Below are 18,616 nucleotides of genomic sequence, written 5' to 3' on the forward strand. Positions count from 1 at the left end.
AATGGCTCTCATTCTTTCTTGATCAAAAGTTTCAATTTCCAAGTGTGAAACAAATGGAAAATGATGTCAAAATGTGGGAGAATCACATGAAGAAGTATGCCGTCAACAATATGTACAGAAGAGCTTGTATTGCCAGCACTCAGATTTGGTACAATGATCAACTCTGCAAAGATATTGGGTGCAATCCAAGAAGAAAGAAAGGGTTCTTCAAAGATTTGTTTGAGCCTTATGGAATTGCAGATTATAAAGGATCATATCTTACTTCGTAAATTTCGCCAATCAACCCAAAATATTTGTTTTATCAGATATTGTATTTCACAGCAGATCAAACGAGTTAATTCAATATCAAAATATACGACTATCATTAGTCATGACTATTGACGATATATTATTTATATGAGATCGTCTCACATAAATTTTTGTCTAGATCAGGAGTCACGTTTCTATTTGGACAAGTACCTATCAAATATTTTTGTAAAAAAAATTATAAACTTTTTATATAAAATTTTAAACATTGTTTTAAGAATAAATATGTGTCTGAACAACTCTATAAAAACCTTTTTACATTTAAAAACTGTTAATATTTTATTTAATTCAATATCAAAACCTTTTATTTAATTTATTTCATAATGTGAATTAGTTATCGATGAAGTAGTATAATAGCCGTTCATGGCCAGTTATTGTTAGTGTTTTAATTACTTCATAATTTGAATTAGGTAAAATGTCAATTTTAGTTATGTAAAGATGTGTAATTTTTAGTTATATATCTTTTTTTTAATTAATTATAGTTGAATTAATCATAGTCATGTAACTATGTTCTAAAGATCAATTTTAAAGTAAAAACTTGTGTGAAACGGTCTTATTGATCGTATTTTGTGAGACATATATCTTATTTGAGTCATGCATGAAAAAGTATTACTTTTTATGCTAAGAGTATTTTTTTTTATTGTGAATATCAGTAGAGTTGACCCGTATCACAGATAAAGATTCGTGAGACCGTCTCACAATATATCTACTCCAATTTTAATTATTTATTCAAAATAATATAATTAAATGACCAAAAAAATATTAAATTTTTATAACTACATTGAAAATATGTGCATGTCACAAATGATGTATTGATTAGGTAATTATAAAATTTTAACAACGATACTATCTATCTATTTCATTATGACTAAAATCTATCGTCGTAACATAGTTACATGATTAAATTGAGGACGATTAAGTTTAAAGAAAATTAAATAGTATTTTATTATTTTCATATTTTATTAAAATATAAAACAACACACAAGCTTTTTTAAATTAACTCAACAAAATAAAAATTATTGTTATTGCTACATAAATAATATATCGTCAATAGTCATGACTAATGATAGTCGTATATTTTGATATTGAATTAACTCGTTTGATCTGTTGTGAAATACAATATCTGATAAAGCAAATATTTGGGGGTGATTGGCGAAATTTACGAAGTAAGATATGATCCTTTATAATCTGCAATTCCATAAGGCTCAAACAAATCTTTGAAGAACCCTTTCTTTCTTCTTGGATTGCACCCAATATCTTTGCAGAGTTGATCATTGTACCAAATCTGAGTGCTGGCAATACAAGCTCTTCTGTACATATTGTTGACGGCATACTTCTTCATGTGATTCTCCCACATTTTGACATCATTTTCCATTTGTTTCACACTTGGAAATTGAAACTTTTGATCAAGAAAGAATGAGAGCCATTGACATCTCATCTCGAATGTGAAGAGGTTCGAGATCGACTCGGAGTAGCCCACTACTGCTAGTTGAGGGATTCTTGGATGGATCATTTGTCTGCATTAAACCAACATAGTCTAGGAGTCCATAAATCATAAAATGAAATACAATTGTCCCTGCCAAACCATCAGGGAAAGTGAAGCTTCTATTTCGGGGGCATAGGCAACATTACCTATACAGAGGAACTGAAGAGGTTGGAGTTCCTGCAATGATGTTAGCGAAATTTGGAGAGGCAAAGATATTCTTGAGCTTTTGATCTCCTCTATATCCCGTGGCAAAAATCACGATATCCGCTTTCAAGGGATCGACCTCTCCATCGACTAGCAAACCTTCTTTGCAGAAGCTAAAACGTTTCGATTTCTTCAAAACGATGCTCCCTTCTTCAACTTCATCAAAGAACTTATCCGGCAGGAAAAATATCGTACAAGAAGATATGTCATCAACGAACTACACTTGGGTATCATCCCGTATTTTTCAAGGGAAGTTTCCATCTAAGGTAGCTCTCAACAAACTTCGACAAGTTGACTTGACTGTTTATATATCTATTTATTTTTAGAATAATTTAATTATATATTATATACTATTAAAAAAATCATAAAAACAATATCAATTTATGTTACCATGAATAATCAATCAACCCCAACCTTGAACACAGCAAGGAAATATCATAAATAAAAGGAAAAATAAGATGGGCCATATCGGCTGGCTATATTGCGAATATGGGCTTTATTTATACCGCGGGAAAGAATCCTAATATCTCCACCAGCGGGTTACCGATTTCGGAGTCTAATGCACCTTCAATGTTTGATCCAGCCAGAGAATTTACGAAATTCTTGGAAATTGGAACCAGAGAAAATGTGGTCACACGAAAAGATGTGGCCTTTGGGGGGTTTCGAGTGTGGGGGCACTGTCCCACACCATATCAAGGGGTTTGGTCGATCTTGGGTGTGGGGGCAGTGCCCCACACCCAATCAACGGTCAAGATTCTTTCATGGGGGGGAAATTTTTAAAAAAAATATATATATAAGGGCCAGAAAAATTCTGGCCCTTGAATCTGCCTGCAGGGGCAGGATGAAATATTCCGTATCAAGGGCCAGGATTTCATTTCATGGGGGGAAAAATAAAAAAAAAATCAGAAAAAATTATGGCCCTTGGATATGTACCCCTACAGGCACTGCCTGCAAGGGTAGCATGAAATATTCCCGAGTGGGCGGAGCTTCCGGAAGATCTGAAAGTTGAGATTTTGTGTCGGTTGCAGAGCAAGGCTCTTATGAGGCTTAAGTGTGTCTCGGAAGGTTCGATCTTGGGTGTGGTGGCAGTGCCCACATCCAGGATCAAGAGTTGAGATTCATATAATAGAGAATAAAAAAATTTTAAAAAAAAAATTGGACCAGAAAAAATTCTGACCCTTGGATGTACCTTGCAACCGTGACGGGTGAAATAATCCGTCTCACAATCTTGGTACTTTTTGATTTCCTATGCTTGCGCTCCTATGATGTCTTCTCTTTCCCGTTCTGCCACTTTTTGTGGCTTCTTCTATACCCATAAAATCCTTAGGCTTGGCCAGCATTTTCTTGATTTTTTGCCCGCAGAAGAGTATTCCGGTGAATTCTACCCCCGATATCTACCTGAATTGTCCGGACTTTTGAAATCTCGTAGAGCGTTTCTGCCTTTTGAGGACACGCCATCGGCCATTCAAAGTTACTGCAACGGGCTTTTTCTTCTGGTCCGCTCCGGCTCAAATCCCACCGAGTATATTGTCTGCAATCCAACCACCTGTGAGTACATTGAACTCCCCATCAACCCCCATCACACAGGTGATGATAATGATCCCCATGTTGCCTCCTTAGCATTTGATCCCAGTGATTCTACTATTTCCTTTAAGGTTGTTCGAAGGGCAGCCGATGTGTCACTCTCACATCCTATAAAGCTGGACCTTTTCACATCCGACTCAGGTAATTGGGCCACCCGTGTCTAGTTCTTGACCACGTGCTTCATGGGTTCAATTGGATCGATCATTCTGTTTACGTGAATGGGCTTTTGTACGTGATATCTCTGGCCAAGTATCTACTTGGCTTTAATCTCCGTTTCACAACCAAAACAGATATTACTCATCTGGCTATTGAGTTGCCTCATAAAGAAAAATTCGATGATTGTGGATCATTTGGGACATCCAGAGGGTGTGGTTTATTCCAATAATGACAAGTCTAAAATACTAGTCTGGCGGCTAGAACACGGTGTTCACTGGATTCTCCAGCACATAGTGATCTTCGATGAGATGGTGTCACAAAACCCGCAACATAAGTGGTTGCGGTGGCTCCACAACATGGGAGAGATTAAAGTTTACAGCTTTCATCCCAAGTCAGAAGTAATATTTGTAGGAACACCTCGCCTAGTGCTCCAATATAGTCCAAATACCAAGCAGCTTAAAATTTTCCGTCAGTTCCGACGCCGACGGGAAATCGTGTGTGGTCAATACAAAATGTACCCTTCCTCGTGTTGCCCGGTTATTCTGAATGGTGTTCTCTCTTCATCCAGTAAGTTCTCCTAGTCATGGTTCGCCGGAACGGCCGTTATGCGGCCGGAACGACCGGAACGGAACGGGAACGGTGACAACCGTTCCAAAGTTCCAGGACAAATCGGTGATTGTTTTGTAGCGCTGTTCTTCGACGTTTTATCAGCGATTTAACGGAAAAGCGGAACGGAACGGGCGGAACGGAACGGTTTTGATGTTTAAAAAATATGGTTATGAGATATTCATGGTTCATTACGGTGTATGGTAATAGAATGGTTATGTTATTGGTATTATATTTCATAGTTGTTGATGATTATGAAAATGAATGTGTAGAATAGAAAGTTGATCTTGAGTCAAATAGGAAATGGAAGTGCATAAACGGTATGAAAAATGTAGCAGTAGTTGTGGTTTATAGTATAATGTTTTGTATATTGATCCAATTGTTGTGAGGCCACCTCCATTAGAAAGATAAGATATAAGACTATAACTTTCATGTTTTGAGTTTTATTCAAATCATTAGGTATTCGGATACGATAATCGTCGTGACGAAACACTATTACAAAATCAGTCATCCCATTCTAATGATCTTTCGTCATCTCAATCTATATCCCTATGGACAATCACATCAATATCTAAATGTTCGAAATCAATTTAATGTACGAGATAGTGATGAAGAATATAACAATGATCTCGCTCCTCCGCGTCACTCTTCATGGTATTAGCTTTGATATGTTATAATTTTTAGTGTGTATTTCTTATTGTATTTCTTATTGTGCTATTATTGTAAAATAGTTTTGTACTGAGAGATTAATTTGTAATAACTTCGTATATTTTATTTTTTAGTATGATGTAATTTATATTTTAATTTTTTTTACCAATTTTTTGAATTTATTAATTTTTTATACAACCGTTCCGCAACATAACATTGGAACTGGAACGTTAGTTGCCGTTCCAAGCACCGCAACCGTTCCGGCGAACCATGCTCCTAGTTTCTCTTTTACAACTTTGTGTGAGCCATGACATATTTCTGTATTCATGATTTATGAGGTTTTCTTTTGTTGCAATGGTTCTAAGCCTACGTTTTGTGTGGTATTTCTTGGAAACAGCTACACGATAAATATAAACATGTCATAATTGAGTTTGAACAAAAGGACGTGCTGATATTTGTGTCCAACGTAGTTACATCATTTGAACTCCCGGGCCTCTCTAATCAGTGCGATTATGTAAGGGGAAAGATGCATCTCTGTCTTCAAATTAAACGTCTTTACCAAAGCTTTGGAAACCACAGTCTCACTGCTGTCGCTGTCAACGATCACATTGCACACTTTACTTCAAATAGTGCATCGGGTCTGGAATATTTAATGTCATTGAGATTATCTTTCTTCTTCAGGGCTTCCAAGAGGAATTGAACAATACATGCTACTTCTTCCCATCCCGTTCAAACATGACACCCTTGTAGATATCTTCACCAAGCTCTTGCTTCTCTAGTCCTTGTCACCACCATCTTCTACATGACTAATATACCTTCTATTTGGACAATTATTCAATAGAAAACCTGGTTGGTTGCTATCATTCTTCTAGAGTTATATGTTCATAAGGGTCAGTATTGACTAGTTGTGGTTGCTGATTTTGACCTTGAGTATTAGGTCGAACACGGGCTGAAGTTTCAGTCCGATTTGACATTGACATTGACTTTGACTTTTTGGGTTGAATGGGCATTGTTACCATAATACCATGTGAAATCTATGTTCATTGAAATGGGGTTACTTGAAAACAACTTCATACTTAATATATAGTTTTATGAATATGCTCTGATTATATCAAGGCTTAAATTAAAATCGAGGACATTTGTTTATTAGAAGGACGAGACAGATTTAGGCGCATAGATATCATAGAGGCTAAGCAGAAGGCAAGGCAAGGCAAGTGAATCAGATAGTTCGAACCTAAATATGTGAAAACATTTCATTAAAATGCAATCCAGCGTGCACTTACAAAATATTATGCAAAAACAAGTTGTCATTAATTTATAAATTAAAATAAATCTCTGTCACCTTGCAGTTCTTTTTGGATTCTGTGTGCCAACACTTATTGCGCGTTTGATAGGTGCCTTGAAGGTTGAAAGTGCACTAATACTGGGGTTTCATGGTTAAGGTGTTGCACTACATCTAGGGATTGCGGTTTGACTTGTGTGGAGGCACAAGTACTTGGCCTCGCTAAGACTTGAGGCTGGAATCTGGTCTTGCTTTTTAATAACTATGATTTGGGTTTAGAAACTTGATACCCAATTATTGAGAAAGTGGCATGTGTTTTTACAAGGACATCTTGGTTTGTTCTGGTCAAGATTTGATCCATCGGTCAGCATCTTCCTGCAATTTGCTCAAAATTTTAAAATCCCACTTTGCATCTGTATCAGAAAGAATTTTATTGTGTAGGTAACGGGGCCCGTTCATCTCGTTTCCAAGCGTTCAAGTTTCGTAATAGGTATGTGTGCCTGCAGATATGACTTTTGTTTTACATTTTGACTGTTGATTGTATCTCATGGCATATGCCATTTGCGTATACATTCTCAGGCTCTTACCATGATGAAAGGCATGAGATTGCGAATGTGCTGGAAGATGCAAGGTTGAGGATAACACAAGGGAGAAAGATCAGTAGTGTCAAGGATTTCATTTAGTTATTGTCTAGTTTTGTTTAAGTTTATCATCTGTTGTCACAATTATGCTATTTATTTTGTGCAATTTTTTTGCTTCTCTTATTTGGGCTTAATCTTTTGGTTCAAATTATATTAGACTTTGAATGTATTGAAGGATTGGATTTGTGGGAGGATTTCAAATAAAAGATTTGAAATGCATGGATTTCAAATGACCAAGTTAGATAGTGGACTAGAAAATACTAATCCTATGAGGCAATTAGGATGCCAAGAGTTCTTATGTAAATATGATACTAATGAAATACTAGTCTTAAGGTAATTAGGATGCTAGAATTACGTTAATTGAATACTAATAAAAGATCAATGCTAATGCACTTAAACAACTAAAACTTTCCAGAAAATAATAAATAGAAAGCTAAAACATTATTTTTTTGCTGCATCAATCTCCTCATCTTGAAGAAGACTTGTCCTCGAGTTGCAATGGTGAAAAGAAATTGGAGATGTTCATGTAACTTGGAAGATCAATTTTATAGGCACTGTCACCATTCTTCTCGAGAATTTGGTAAGAACTAATTTTCTTGTCTTTGAGATTACTGTAAGTACCGAATGGAAGTCTGTTATTGCGTATATGGACGACTGCCAAATCTCCCTCACTAAATTTCTTCTCGTGTCTATACTTGTCTGCTGTATTAACCTCGTCGAGATTTTCTTCAAATCATCAGGGATCCGCTGAATATTCTCCACAAATTCCTCTACATCACAGACGAAGGAAGATGCATCAAATCCATTATATGCTCTTGAGCACTAGCTGTCTAGCCCAGAGGCTAAGCGTAAGGCAAGGCGCACAATTCGATAGATAGAATCTAAATACGTTAAACATGTCACTACATGCAGTGGAGTATATACTTGCAAACTATTATGCAAAAACAAATTGTCATTAATTTATAAATGAAATTCACTATTATCTTGCATTTCCTTTTGGATCCATACAGTTAATGTCCGAGGCTTGACTTAGCCTTGCTGAGATTTGAGGCTAGACGCCGTCTTGTGTGTTAAATAATTATGATATGATTTGGGATGCTTGAGAAAGCTGCCCTTACTTAGATTTGATCCATGGGTTAGCATGCACGTGCTATTTGCACAAAAAAATAGTGAGATTCCCTTCGCATCTTGTCAGAATGAATTTGATTGTGTAGGTACAGGGACTTGTTCATCCTGTTTCCCATTGTTCAAGTTTCATGGTAGGTATGTGTGCCTGCACTATGATGTTCTGTCTATTGATTTTTTCTCGTGGCCCATTCCTTTTGCTTATATATTCTCTGCCGCTGATCACGATGAAGGCTATGATTTTGTGAAGGTGCTGGATGAAGTTGAGGATGAGGACGACGCAAAGGAAAAAGATTAGTAGAGCTTAAGATTTTATGAGTTGTCGTATACTTATCTTTTAAGTTATGATTATGCTATTTATTTTGTATAGGATTTTTTCTTTCTTGAGGAATTTATGTTTGAAACTTGTTAATTTATTGAAAGTTTTGATTCTACACTTTCTCTTTCCCATATTCTATTGTAGAATACCAATAATTAGAAGTCTGCATTAAAAGTTTTATAGGGAAAAAAATAATTGATTTGTGAATTCATTTCGAAGACTGACGGTCACTGTGAATAGTCCTTCGAGCAATGCAATGATACCCTTGTACAAACCAGTTGGACTCTGTGGCTAGTGCAGAAATTTGTTGGTCTTTTACATTTTACAAGAGATCGGACTTTTACTGTCAAGATTTTATTGAAATGAAATAAATTTATTTTAACTTTTATAAGGAAATCATTGTGTGTGAATATGCCTTTTGCATTAGAATTTGTTTGCAAAGTTGAGCCAAGATCAACATGCTATCAAGTATTTGGGGATGAGTGGGTGAGTTTTGCAGACTACCAACCACGCACAAACAGCTATCAAAGATTTGTGTCACATGCAGATGTCTTAACTTCAACTCCGGTCCTTGGACATTTGACTTTTGCTAAGGCATTTATTCTTGAATATGACGCTTCCAAGGTGTCCAATTCAAGTTCCAGATCGATGGCACGCACCAGAGGCATAGTTTAAGCAAAAAATTTTGCAAAGGGCATCCGCATATGTCCACCAGGATTTCAAATATTTCTATAAGGTATGGGTTTCTTTTGTACGAAGGACGATATTTTTTATCCAGCAAATCGCCTTTGAAAATCATGGGCTTTCTTTGGACATGCATGTGGCAATCTATCTATGCCAAACTACCGAGTATTCAACAGAAAGGCCTTGTGGGTTACTCTAACCTACTTAAATGCCCAAGAAAATTTGTGAGGATATCGCTATGATCAAGCCCATTAGAATTCTCAACCGGAGCAGTATTTATGTCAGATTTAACGATTTAAATGAGCCATTTAAAAAAAAAAAAAATCAAACAAGCCCGTAGAATGTGCAGAAAGAAACACCTTAAAATTCCATTTCAACCTTGACGCGTCACGCATCCATAACATTTATTTTTTACTAAATAATAAAAAATGACAAATTTTTAGATAAATTCAAGAGTAACCTATACAAAAAAAATAAAAATCTACAGTACATGCAAGAAATAGCCCTATATATTAAAATTGAGAGAATATTTATATCTAGGAAATTAGAGTTTTGTTTAATTTAGTCTAATTACCTAAACGAAAAAAATTAATTCATCCACAGTATTTTATAAAATAACAATAATTTAAAAATAAGTTTATTTCCACTCAGCCCATTGATATAGCCCGGCCCACCAATTATGCGCGGGGAACACTTCTCCTTCTCCGTTCCTATCGTACACTGAGCAGCAGTTTACACTCCACAGTACTGTGCTCATTCCACGCTTTTCCCAGCTTCGTCTACTCTCCCTCTCCTTCCTACAGCAGAATTTTGGACATGGAAAGATACAGCACGTTAATCCATGGTTTAAACTCGATGTAAGTACGTTTACTCATGAAATTATTTTAAATTTTGTCGTTTGATTTCTCGCATTGTCAGGATAGAAACTTTTTTATCGTTAATTATTGTTCTTCTCATTTAATTTCTGCCGGTATTTCAGATAATAGCTTAAATAGGTATTTTTAGGTGTGATTGTTAATGATTTTCCAGGTTGAGTAAGTTATCTTGAATTAATGTATTCCTGGAAGAAAACACACTCCATCATTCAGACACTAATTCCTTGCTTTTGATGTATCTTATTTTGAGTGCTTCAGGATCACAGATTATAGAGATGCTGTGACTGTTCAATTGGGATTCCCGATTGTGATATCTGTGGACCTTGGGTACATGTTCAATTCTTCAATTTTTTTCAGGACATCGATGGTGTAGAGGACTTTCTTCCCAATTTGATTATTTTTTTTCTCTTTCACAGACTTGCAGTGGGGAGTCCTCTCCCATGCTCTCTTTTGGTGACCTGCACTTTTACAAATATTGACCTGCAGCTGGAACCAAGCAATGTTGATCGATTACTTCCATTTCTACATGAAGAGGTCTAGTTTATGCATTACATCACCACTCTCTTTAAGTGTGTGTAGCAATATTAGGATTTTTATTTGGTTAATCCATGGAGGCAGAGATGATATGAGATGCTGCAGCTAATGCATGAAAGGAATTAAGCCAATACCTTAGAACACGAAATCATTTTAGGAGCTATGGATCGAGAAATGTTGCAGTAGCCTACTGTATATTTCCTTTAGAAATCTAATTAATAGGATGGCATAGGGCTTGAGCTAATATCAGCTCATCATTTTTTTCATCTGTGAAACCTCCCCTTCCCCTTCACTTATCTTCTTTCTTCCCTTTGGCATCAATAGTTGTTGTCCATAGTTCTAGTTGTTGCAACTATTTGTGTTGTTTTGTCATACAATTATTCTTGTTAAGTTCATACATCAACGCAGCTGAAAGATGATCTTGAAGAGGGAAAGATAGGCAGAATCTTGGGCATTGTTAAATGTTACTTCACGGATAGTTCTTCCAAAAGTGTGTATTTAATTCTGTGTACCAAGTTACCAACAATCCATTCATGAACCGAGCTTTTCCTTTATGATGTCTTTCTAATACACTAAAATGCATTTATATTTGCAGTCTTATGACGATGAAAGTGGATCTGCTCCGTCGAGCATTAGAAGCCAAGCATTTTCTTTATCTTCATACTTCCGGTCCATGTATGAAGTATTGAACAAAACCGGTAAGCTTTTTGTCTTGGATCGATAAATCCTTTGTTGAAAGTACGGGTTTCAAATGATATTGATATTAGGTACAATTGAAATCAATCATGATTAAAACAATACTGTATCATAAACCTGAAATGGATTCTAATCATGTCAAATTATATTCTGACGCCTCTTATACAGCTATCAGCACACTTTTTAATATATATGTGTGGAAACAAATACAGCACACACATCAAAATGTAACAGATACATATATAACGTTTATTTATATAAATCTGTCTGTTGGGCTCTATTGTTTTTCTTTTAATATATTTGTGCCTTCTTGACGTAGTTGCTCACGACTTCCATTGAATTGATCTTTTTGTTGTTACAGGAATAGGCGGATATGGTCGTGTCTTTGAATGTAGACACAAACTCGACGGGATGACGTACGCAGTAAAAAAGATTTCATTCTCTTTCTTTCCATGTGAAATTTTTAAGCATTGTTGGCTGGCCTTGAATTTTGTTTTGAAATATAAAATGACCAGGGAGGTCAAGAAAATGGTGCAATTGCATCATCCAAACATTGTTTGTTACCATCAGGTAATTTACAATTTTGTTAAATAACTCGCTATCCTGACCTATGGCAATTATAAAATATTGATACCTAAAGCTTATTTTTTTATTATTCTTTTTGTAGTCTTGGATTGAGGAAGGTTATGACCTATCCAGTGCAGATGATGAGTCATATGGGACAGATACTTCTAATCCACCAACCAAGACACTCTATGTGGCAATGGAGTTTTGCCATGGGGGGCAAAATAAAAATTTGTTTGCTTTCTTATGTAGCAAAAAGTATTTGTTTCGAATTAACCCTGATAAACTGCTAATTGATTTGAAGGACATTGGAAGGCATAATAAAAAATCCACTGGATCTGGGTACGATTTTGAAGTATTTTACGCAGATGGCCAAAGGTTTGGTACACATCCACGAAAAGGGCATAATCCACATAGACTTGTCTAAGCAAAATGTAATGCTAGACTCAAATGGGAACATCAAAATAGGAGATTTCGGATTTGGTAAGTTTGATTTTATAATGTTATTTACTCTCTTTTAGTTTTTAAATTTAACTTTTTGCAATTATTTCTATCAGCCATGCTCTTTGATAGTGGAGCAGACGACAGTTCAACGGTGAGTACATCCGGACCAATAGGAAATGTATCCTACCGTACTCCAGAAATGACAAGATCTCCTACGTTTATAAATGATAAAACGGGTATCTTCTCGCTCGGATTGATGATGTTTGAGGTGGTTCATCACATGCCGACTCAATCCGAAAGAGCACATAAATTTGATCAAATAAGAAATGGTTCGTTAGATTAGAGCATTATAAATCCGATGTCTGTGATTTTATCATCGAGCTATTGGAAATCAATCCATGCAATCGCATTTCCGCGAAAGAAGTTTTGGATTTAGTTGGGGATTTGAGAGACTTTTAATTTTTCATTAATGTAAACATACTTACAATTTGTTTGGTTAAAAAATAAAAATAAAAGAATACATGACATAACAAGAATCCAACAGTTAAAAAATAAAAATAAAGAATACGGGACATAACAAGAATCCAACAGTATGTTTACATTAATGAAAAATTAAAATTCTCTCAAATCCCCAACTAAATCCAAAACTTCTTTCGCGGAAATACGATTGCATGGATTGATTTCCAATAGCTCGATGATAAAATCACAGGACATCAGATTTATAGTGCTCCAATCTAACGAACCATTTCTTATTTGATCAAATTTATGTGCTCTTTCGGATTGAGTCGGCATGTGATGAACCACCTCAAACATCATCAATCCGAGCGAGAAGATATATGTCTTATCATTTATAAACGTAGGAGATCTTGTCATTTCTGGAGCACGGTAGGATACATTTCCTACTGGTCCAGATGTACTTACCGTTGAACTGCCGTCTGCTCCTCTATCAAGGAGCATGGCTGATAGAAATAATTGCAAAAAGTTAGATTTAAAAACTAAAAGAGAGTAAATAACATTATAAAATCAAACTTACCAAATCCGAAATCTCCTATTTTGATGTTCCCATTTGAGTCCAGCATTACATTTTGCTTAGACAAGTCTCTGTGGATTATGCCCTTTTCGTGGATGTGTACCAAACCTTTGGCCATCTACGTAAAATACTTCAAAATCGTACCCAGATCCAGTAGGTTTTTTATTATGCCTTCCAATGTCCTTCAAATCAATTAGCAGTTTATCAGGGTTGATTCGAAACAAATATTATTTGCTAAATAAGAAAGCAAACAAATTTTTATTTTACCCCCATGGCAAAACTCCATTGCCACATAGAGTGTCTTGGTTGGTGGATTAGAAGTATCTGTCCCATATGACTCATCATCTGCACTGGATAGATCATAACCTTCCTCAATCCAAGACTGCAAAAAGAATAATAAAAAAATAAGCTTTAGGTATCAATATTTTATAATTGTCATAGGTCAGGATAGCGAGTTATTTAACAAAATTGTAAATTACCTGATGGTAAAGAACAATGTTTGGATGATGCAATTGCGCCATTATCTTGACCTCCCTGATCATTTTATATTTCAAAACAAAATCCGAGGTCAACCAACAATGCTTAAAAATTTCACATGGAAAGAAAGAGAAGAACTTGCTGGATGACCTGATCTTCATTATCTTCATTGAATGGAATCTTTTTCAATGCGTACATCATCCCGTCGAGTTTGGGTCTACATTCAAAGACACGACCATATTCATCTTTTCCTATAACAACAAAAAGATCAATTCAGTGGAAGTTTTGAGCAACTACGTCAAGAAGGTATGGATAAATTAAAAGAAAAACAATAGAGCCCAACCGGCAGATTCACATAAATAAACGTTACATATGGCATCTGCTACATTTTTATGTGTATGGTATATTTGTTTCCACACATATATATTAAAAAGTGTACCGAAAGCTGCATAGGAGGCGTCAGAATATAATTTGACACATTTATAATTCGTTTTGTTGTTGGTTTATGATACAGTATTGTTTTGCTCATGATTGATTTCAATTGTACCTAACAACAATATCATTTGAAACCCATGCTTTCAACAGAGAATTTATCTATCCAAGACAAAAAGCTTACCGATTTTGTTCAATACTTCATACATGGACTGGTAGTATGAAGATAAAGAAAATGATTGGCTTCTAATGCTCGAAGGAGCAGATCCACTTTCATCATCATAAGACTGCATATATAAAGGCATTTTTGTGTATTAGAAACATACATCATAAAGGAAAAGCTCGGTTCATGAATTGATTGCTGGTAACTTGGTACACATAATTAAATACACAAACCAAAAAAACTCATATTTTTGGAAGAACTATCAGTGAAGTAACATTTAACAATGCCCCAGATTATGCCTATGTTTCCCTCTTCAAGATCATTTTTCAGCTGTGTGATGTATAATGGACCAACTTAACAAGAACAATCATATAACAAAACAACACAAATAGTTGTAACAGCTTGAACTATAGACCTCAACTATAGATGCTCAAGGGAAGAAAGAAGATAAGTAAAGGGAAGGAGAGGTTTGGGGAAGGGGAGGTTTCATAGATGAAACAAAATGATGAGCTGATATTAGCTCAAAGCCTATGCCATCCTATTAATTAGATTTCTAAAGGAAATATACCGTAGGCTACTGCAACATTTCTTGATCTATAGCTCCTAAACTGATATTTTGAATTCTAAGGTATTGGCTTGATTCCTTTCATGCATTAGCTGCAGCATCTCATATCATCTCTGCCTCCATTAATTAACCAAATAAAAAAAATCCTAACATTGCTACGCACACTTAAAGAGAGTGGTGACTTGATGCATAAACTAGACATCTTCATGTAGAAATGAAAGCAATCCATCAACTCCATTGCTTGGTTCCAGCTGCAGGTCAATATTTGTAAGAGTGCAGGTCACCAAAAGAGAGCATGGGAGAGGACTCCCCACTACAAGTCTGTGAAACAAAACTAGACAATAACTAAATGAAATCCTTGACACTACTGATCTTTCTCCCTTGTGTTATCCTCAACCTTGCATCTTCCAGCACATTCGCAATCTCATGCCTTTCATCATGGTAAGTGCCTGAGAATATATACGCAAATGGCATATGCCATGAGATACAATCAACAGTCAAAATGTAAAACAAAAGTCATAGCTGCAGGCACACATACCTATTACGAAACTTGAACGCTTGGAAACGAGATGAACGAGCCTCGTTACCTACACAACAAAATTCTTTCTGATACAGATGCAAAGTGGGATTTTAAAATTTTGAGCAAATTCCAGGAAGATGCTGACCCATGGATAAAATCTTAACGAGAACAAACCAAGAGGTACTTGTAAAAACACACGACACTTTCTCAATAATTGGGTATCAAGTTTCTAAACCCAAATCATAGTTATTAAAAAGCAAGACCAGAGTCCAGCCTCAAGTCTTAGCGGGGCCAAGTACTTGCGCCTCCACAGAAGTCCAACCGCAATCCCTAGATGTAATGCAACACCTTAACCATGAAACCCCAACCTTAACCATGAAGCCCCAGTATTACTGCACTTTCAACCTTCAAGGCACCTATCAAACGCGCAATGAGTGTTTTCGTGTGACCACATTTTCTCTGGTTCCAATTTCCAAGAATTTCGTACATTCTCAGGGTCATCAAACATTGAAGTGCATTAGACTCCGAAATCGGTAACCCGCTGGTGGAGATGTTAGGATTCTTTCCAGTATTATAAATTAAGCTCATATTCGCAATATAGTCAGCCGATATGGCCCATCTTTTTTTTCCTTTTATTTATGATATTTCCTTGCTGTGTTCAAGGTTGGGGTTAATGTTTTGCTATTATATATAATAGATAAATAAATAACTTCTTTCACATGGTTCTTTAAAATATTATTTCGTCTTATTTTTCCATCTAAAACGACTTTATAATTATTGTATTTCAAATTTTTTAATTAATTCCTTCTCTATATAATTTTCTTATAGATCAATTCGACATCTATATATATATATATATATATATATATATATATATATATATATATATATATATATATATATTAAAAATTTAAGATATCTCAAATATTATATTTATTAATGAATTTCCATTCTACAACAAGGGCAATTGGCATTGGTCTCCAACCATGGGACCAAACACTCGGTGTGAAACTTATGAACACAAGGCAAATGCATTATGCTCTCTCCCTCCTCCCCCTTAACTTGCTCCAAACAAACTGCACATTCCTCCTCTTCACTTGATTTCCACTTTATTTTTAACCATTTTAATTTCTTCGGCTCTTCCTTCGCTTGTTCACTCGATGATCTGAAATCGCCCACGCGTAAATAAAATATAAATTACATAAACTTATATTGGGTAAAAAAAAATATATTATAAAAATGGAGAAATGACAAAGGTAACGGAATCAAAGTTTCTCAACTTTTAAAAAAAAAAAAAAAAACTTTGGGACATTATAAAACTTAAACTAAAACATTAATTTGATGGGAATGTTACACATTGTAGATCGAATAATCATCATTAGTCCTGATACACGAGGTTTCACAATCATAAATTTTAAAATTTTATTATTTTCGGCCTGCACTTAATTTATTTATTTATTTTTAATCGACAGCCGATTATAAAATTACAGGTAAAATTGCTCCTACCAATATCCTTCTTACCTCTGTCGAAGCATCGATGAATAGAGTTGACAAATGGTCGTTTACATTACCATTCAAAAAATCAATTTATCGGATGCCGATCAATCTTTATATTCCAAATTTTATAGCCAATATTATCTTTGATGATTATTTCATATTTTCTTATTTATTTATCATTACATAATGATGCTGACTACAAAACCTAAATAATTCCAGCCAAGCAACTGAGCAAGTGCAATTTCAAGAAGGAATAATTTAATACGAATTATATTGAAATCATCGTCTGTACCGACCAACCTTTTGCTTTGCGACTTGCATCGATGCTGCAGCCTTGCATCCAATCTCTTCTTCGCCTCCCTCGCTTCCCCGCCAAGCTCGCTCTCATCAAACAATGCCTGCTTCGCCGGATTCCGCTGCAGATTGAGTCCAAAACAGAAGAAAATACAACATAACTATTATATGCATAATAGATTGGATTGGATTGGATTGGATTGGAATTATCCGATGATTAGTACCATGAAAGAGGCTGAAGTAAGAGAAGAGCGCCTCATGGAGAAGCCACCGTAGGAAGCTGTTGCCGGGAGTGATTCGGAGCTCTGGTGGCATTTTCTTCTTCTTGCAGCTTCGACTCCAGGTAGCATGCCTGCCATTTAATTGATGGATGGATTCTTGCTAAGAAAATTAATATTTTGTTTCTGGGAATTGAAGTTAGGGGAAATAAAGGCTTTTGATAGTGTTGAATATTATTTCTTTCGATCCATTGAAATTATTATAGGGGGAAGAGTGGTGCTATATATGATGTACACTGATATAGGGGTAGGGTAGGGTCGGGTGGGGTGTGTGTGGGCGGGGGAAGAGAAGGTTCCTCGAAAGTGTGGTGGAATAACTTAGGATGATCAATTATTCGACACTCGTGATATGTTTAGATAGGATATGCATCATATATGGTCACTTCGTATAACATGTTATCGGACACTATTTGTAATATGTGATATCCCTGTTATTATATGGGTTATAAAAATATATTCGGAACGACTCAATTGTAATGGATTTATGTAGTAACTTGGATGGACCCTTTTCATAAACTTATGATGATAATAAAGTAGTTGTTACAAGAGTTTATTTTGCGTAGTCATGTTTGTGAGGGCTTGGACGTAGGACATGAAACTATGTTGGACAATCTAATGATTATATATCATAATATAATTTATTTAAAAAATGTTTTTTTTTTATGTGGTTTAGGAAAACTAACTGCTTTAAAAAGAGCTTTTCTCTCTCTAAGATCTCTCGGTTGCTTCGATGCTATATATGGGAGTAGTACTTCCAAATAGTTTGGATGGACAAGGTTCACACACATATATGATTTTAAAAAAATTGGCGGATCTCATGTATGTGTGACTAAATTTGAATCTTTGATTCTATCATGGAGATAGTGCCCCTACATATAGGATGGAAGCATCCCTGCATACCCTAATCAGAGGAATATTTCACCCTGCCTCATGGGGCACTGCCCCCATGGCCCATGAGGAGATCAAAGGTCCAGTTTTAATCACACATATGCGGGATCCACCAATTCATATGTGGGGTCCATCAAATTCTTTAAAATCAACGGTCCAGATCTTTTGAAACAGTGCCCCTACAGGTAGCATCGACACTACCCTAATCAGAGTTGGTGTCTCGCTTTTGCAGGCTCGATTCGTATGAACATTTTTTTACTTATGGGGGTATATTCAATCTAGGAAATTTAATTACTTTTGATGACTTTCATGGATTTT

The 18,616-nt window shown here is 35.6% G+C and overlaps 3 protein-coding genes and 2 long non-coding RNA genes across 16 annotated transcripts; 3 read left to right on the plus strand and 2 right to left on the minus strand.

The window, feature by feature from the left end:
- Window positions 1-1,360: 1,360 nt before the first annotated feature.
- On the minus strand, window positions 1,361-2,286 carry LOC140828160 (uncharacterized). The gene is made up of 2 exons (XR_012117138.1): window positions 1,939-2,286; window positions 1,361-1,823 (listed from the first exon to the last, which is right to left on the minus strand). It is a non-coding gene; the product is annotated as an uncharacterized lncRNA (long non-coding RNA).
- Window positions 2,287-2,415: 129 nt separating this feature from the next.
- LOC140825975 (uncharacterized) lies at window positions 2,416-8,415 on the plus strand. 4 transcript variants are annotated; one of them, XR_012116762.1, is made up of 6 exons: window positions 2,416-2,664; window positions 2,974-3,047; window positions 3,359-4,303; window positions 6,714-6,762; window positions 6,852-7,493; window positions 7,654-8,412. It is a non-coding gene; the product is annotated as an uncharacterized lncRNA (long non-coding RNA). The 4 variants fall into 4 exon arrangements; XR_012116763.1 differs by lacking the exons at window positions 2,416-2,664; window positions 2,974-3,047 and adding an exon at window positions 6,385-6,635 and having other exon boundaries at window positions 3,219-4,303; window positions 7,654-8,415; XR_012116761.1 differs by lacking the exons at window positions 2,416-2,664; window positions 2,974-3,047 and having other exon boundaries at window positions 3,219-4,303; window positions 6,385-6,762; window positions 7,654-8,415.
- A 1,281-nt stretch (window positions 8,416-9,696) lies between these two features.
- LOC140828161 (uncharacterized) lies at window positions 9,697-11,656 on the plus strand. Its single transcript, XM_073191145.1, has 5 exons — window positions 9,697-9,898; window positions 10,175-10,243; window positions 10,333-10,450; window positions 10,859-10,942; window positions 11,046-11,656. The coding sequence occupies exons 1-5, from the start codon at window positions 9,858-9,860 to the stop codon at window positions 11,172-11,174; spliced, it is 441 nt and encodes a 146-aa protein (XP_073047246.1). The 5' UTR covers window positions 9,697-9,857; the 3' UTR covers window positions 11,175-11,656.
- On the plus strand, window positions 11,654-12,497 carry LOC140828710 (uncharacterized). The gene is made up of 4 exons (XM_073191629.1): window positions 11,654-11,716; window positions 11,814-11,929; window positions 12,015-12,193; window positions 12,268-12,497. Exons 1-4 carry the CDS (start codon window positions 11,654-11,656, stop codon window positions 12,495-12,497), a joined length of 588 nt encoding a protein of 195 aa, XP_073047730.1.
- Window positions 12,498-12,620: 123 nt separating this feature from the next.
- On the minus strand, window positions 12,621-17,491 carry LOC140825976 (uncharacterized). Of its 9 annotated transcripts, none has more exons than XM_073188051.1 (8): window positions 17,139-17,238; window positions 15,360-15,408; window positions 14,825-15,270; window positions 14,278-14,380; window positions 13,804-13,912; window positions 13,664-13,718; window positions 13,188-13,566; window positions 12,623-13,113 (listed from the first exon to the last, which is right to left on the minus strand). In XM_073188051.1, the coding sequence occupies exons 4-7, from the start codon at window positions 14,300-14,302 to the stop codon at window positions 13,378-13,380; spliced, it is 378 nt and encodes a 125-aa protein (XP_073044152.1). In that variant the 5' UTR covers window positions 14,303-14,380; window positions 14,825-15,270; window positions 15,360-15,408; window positions 17,139-17,238; the 3' UTR covers window positions 12,623-13,113; window positions 13,188-13,377. The 9 variants fall into 9 exon arrangements, with proteins under 9 accessions (XP_073044150.1, XP_073044153.1, XP_073044149.1 ...); XM_073188050.1 differs by having other exon boundaries at window positions 14,490-15,270; XM_073188052.1 differs by lacking the exons at window positions 14,825-15,270; window positions 15,360-15,408 and having other exon boundaries at window positions 12,622-13,113; window positions 13,812-13,912; window positions 17,139-17,251.
- Between the last annotated feature and the right edge of the window lie 1,125 nt (window positions 17,492-18,616).

This window comes from Primulina eburnea, chromosome 3, assembly GCF_022965805.1.
Source record: "Primulina eburnea isolate SZY01 chromosome 3, ASM2296580v1, whole genome shotgun sequence".
In the NCBI taxonomy this organism is placed as follows: domain Eukaryota; kingdom Viridiplantae; phylum Streptophyta; class Magnoliopsida; order Lamiales; family Gesneriaceae; genus Primulina; species Primulina eburnea.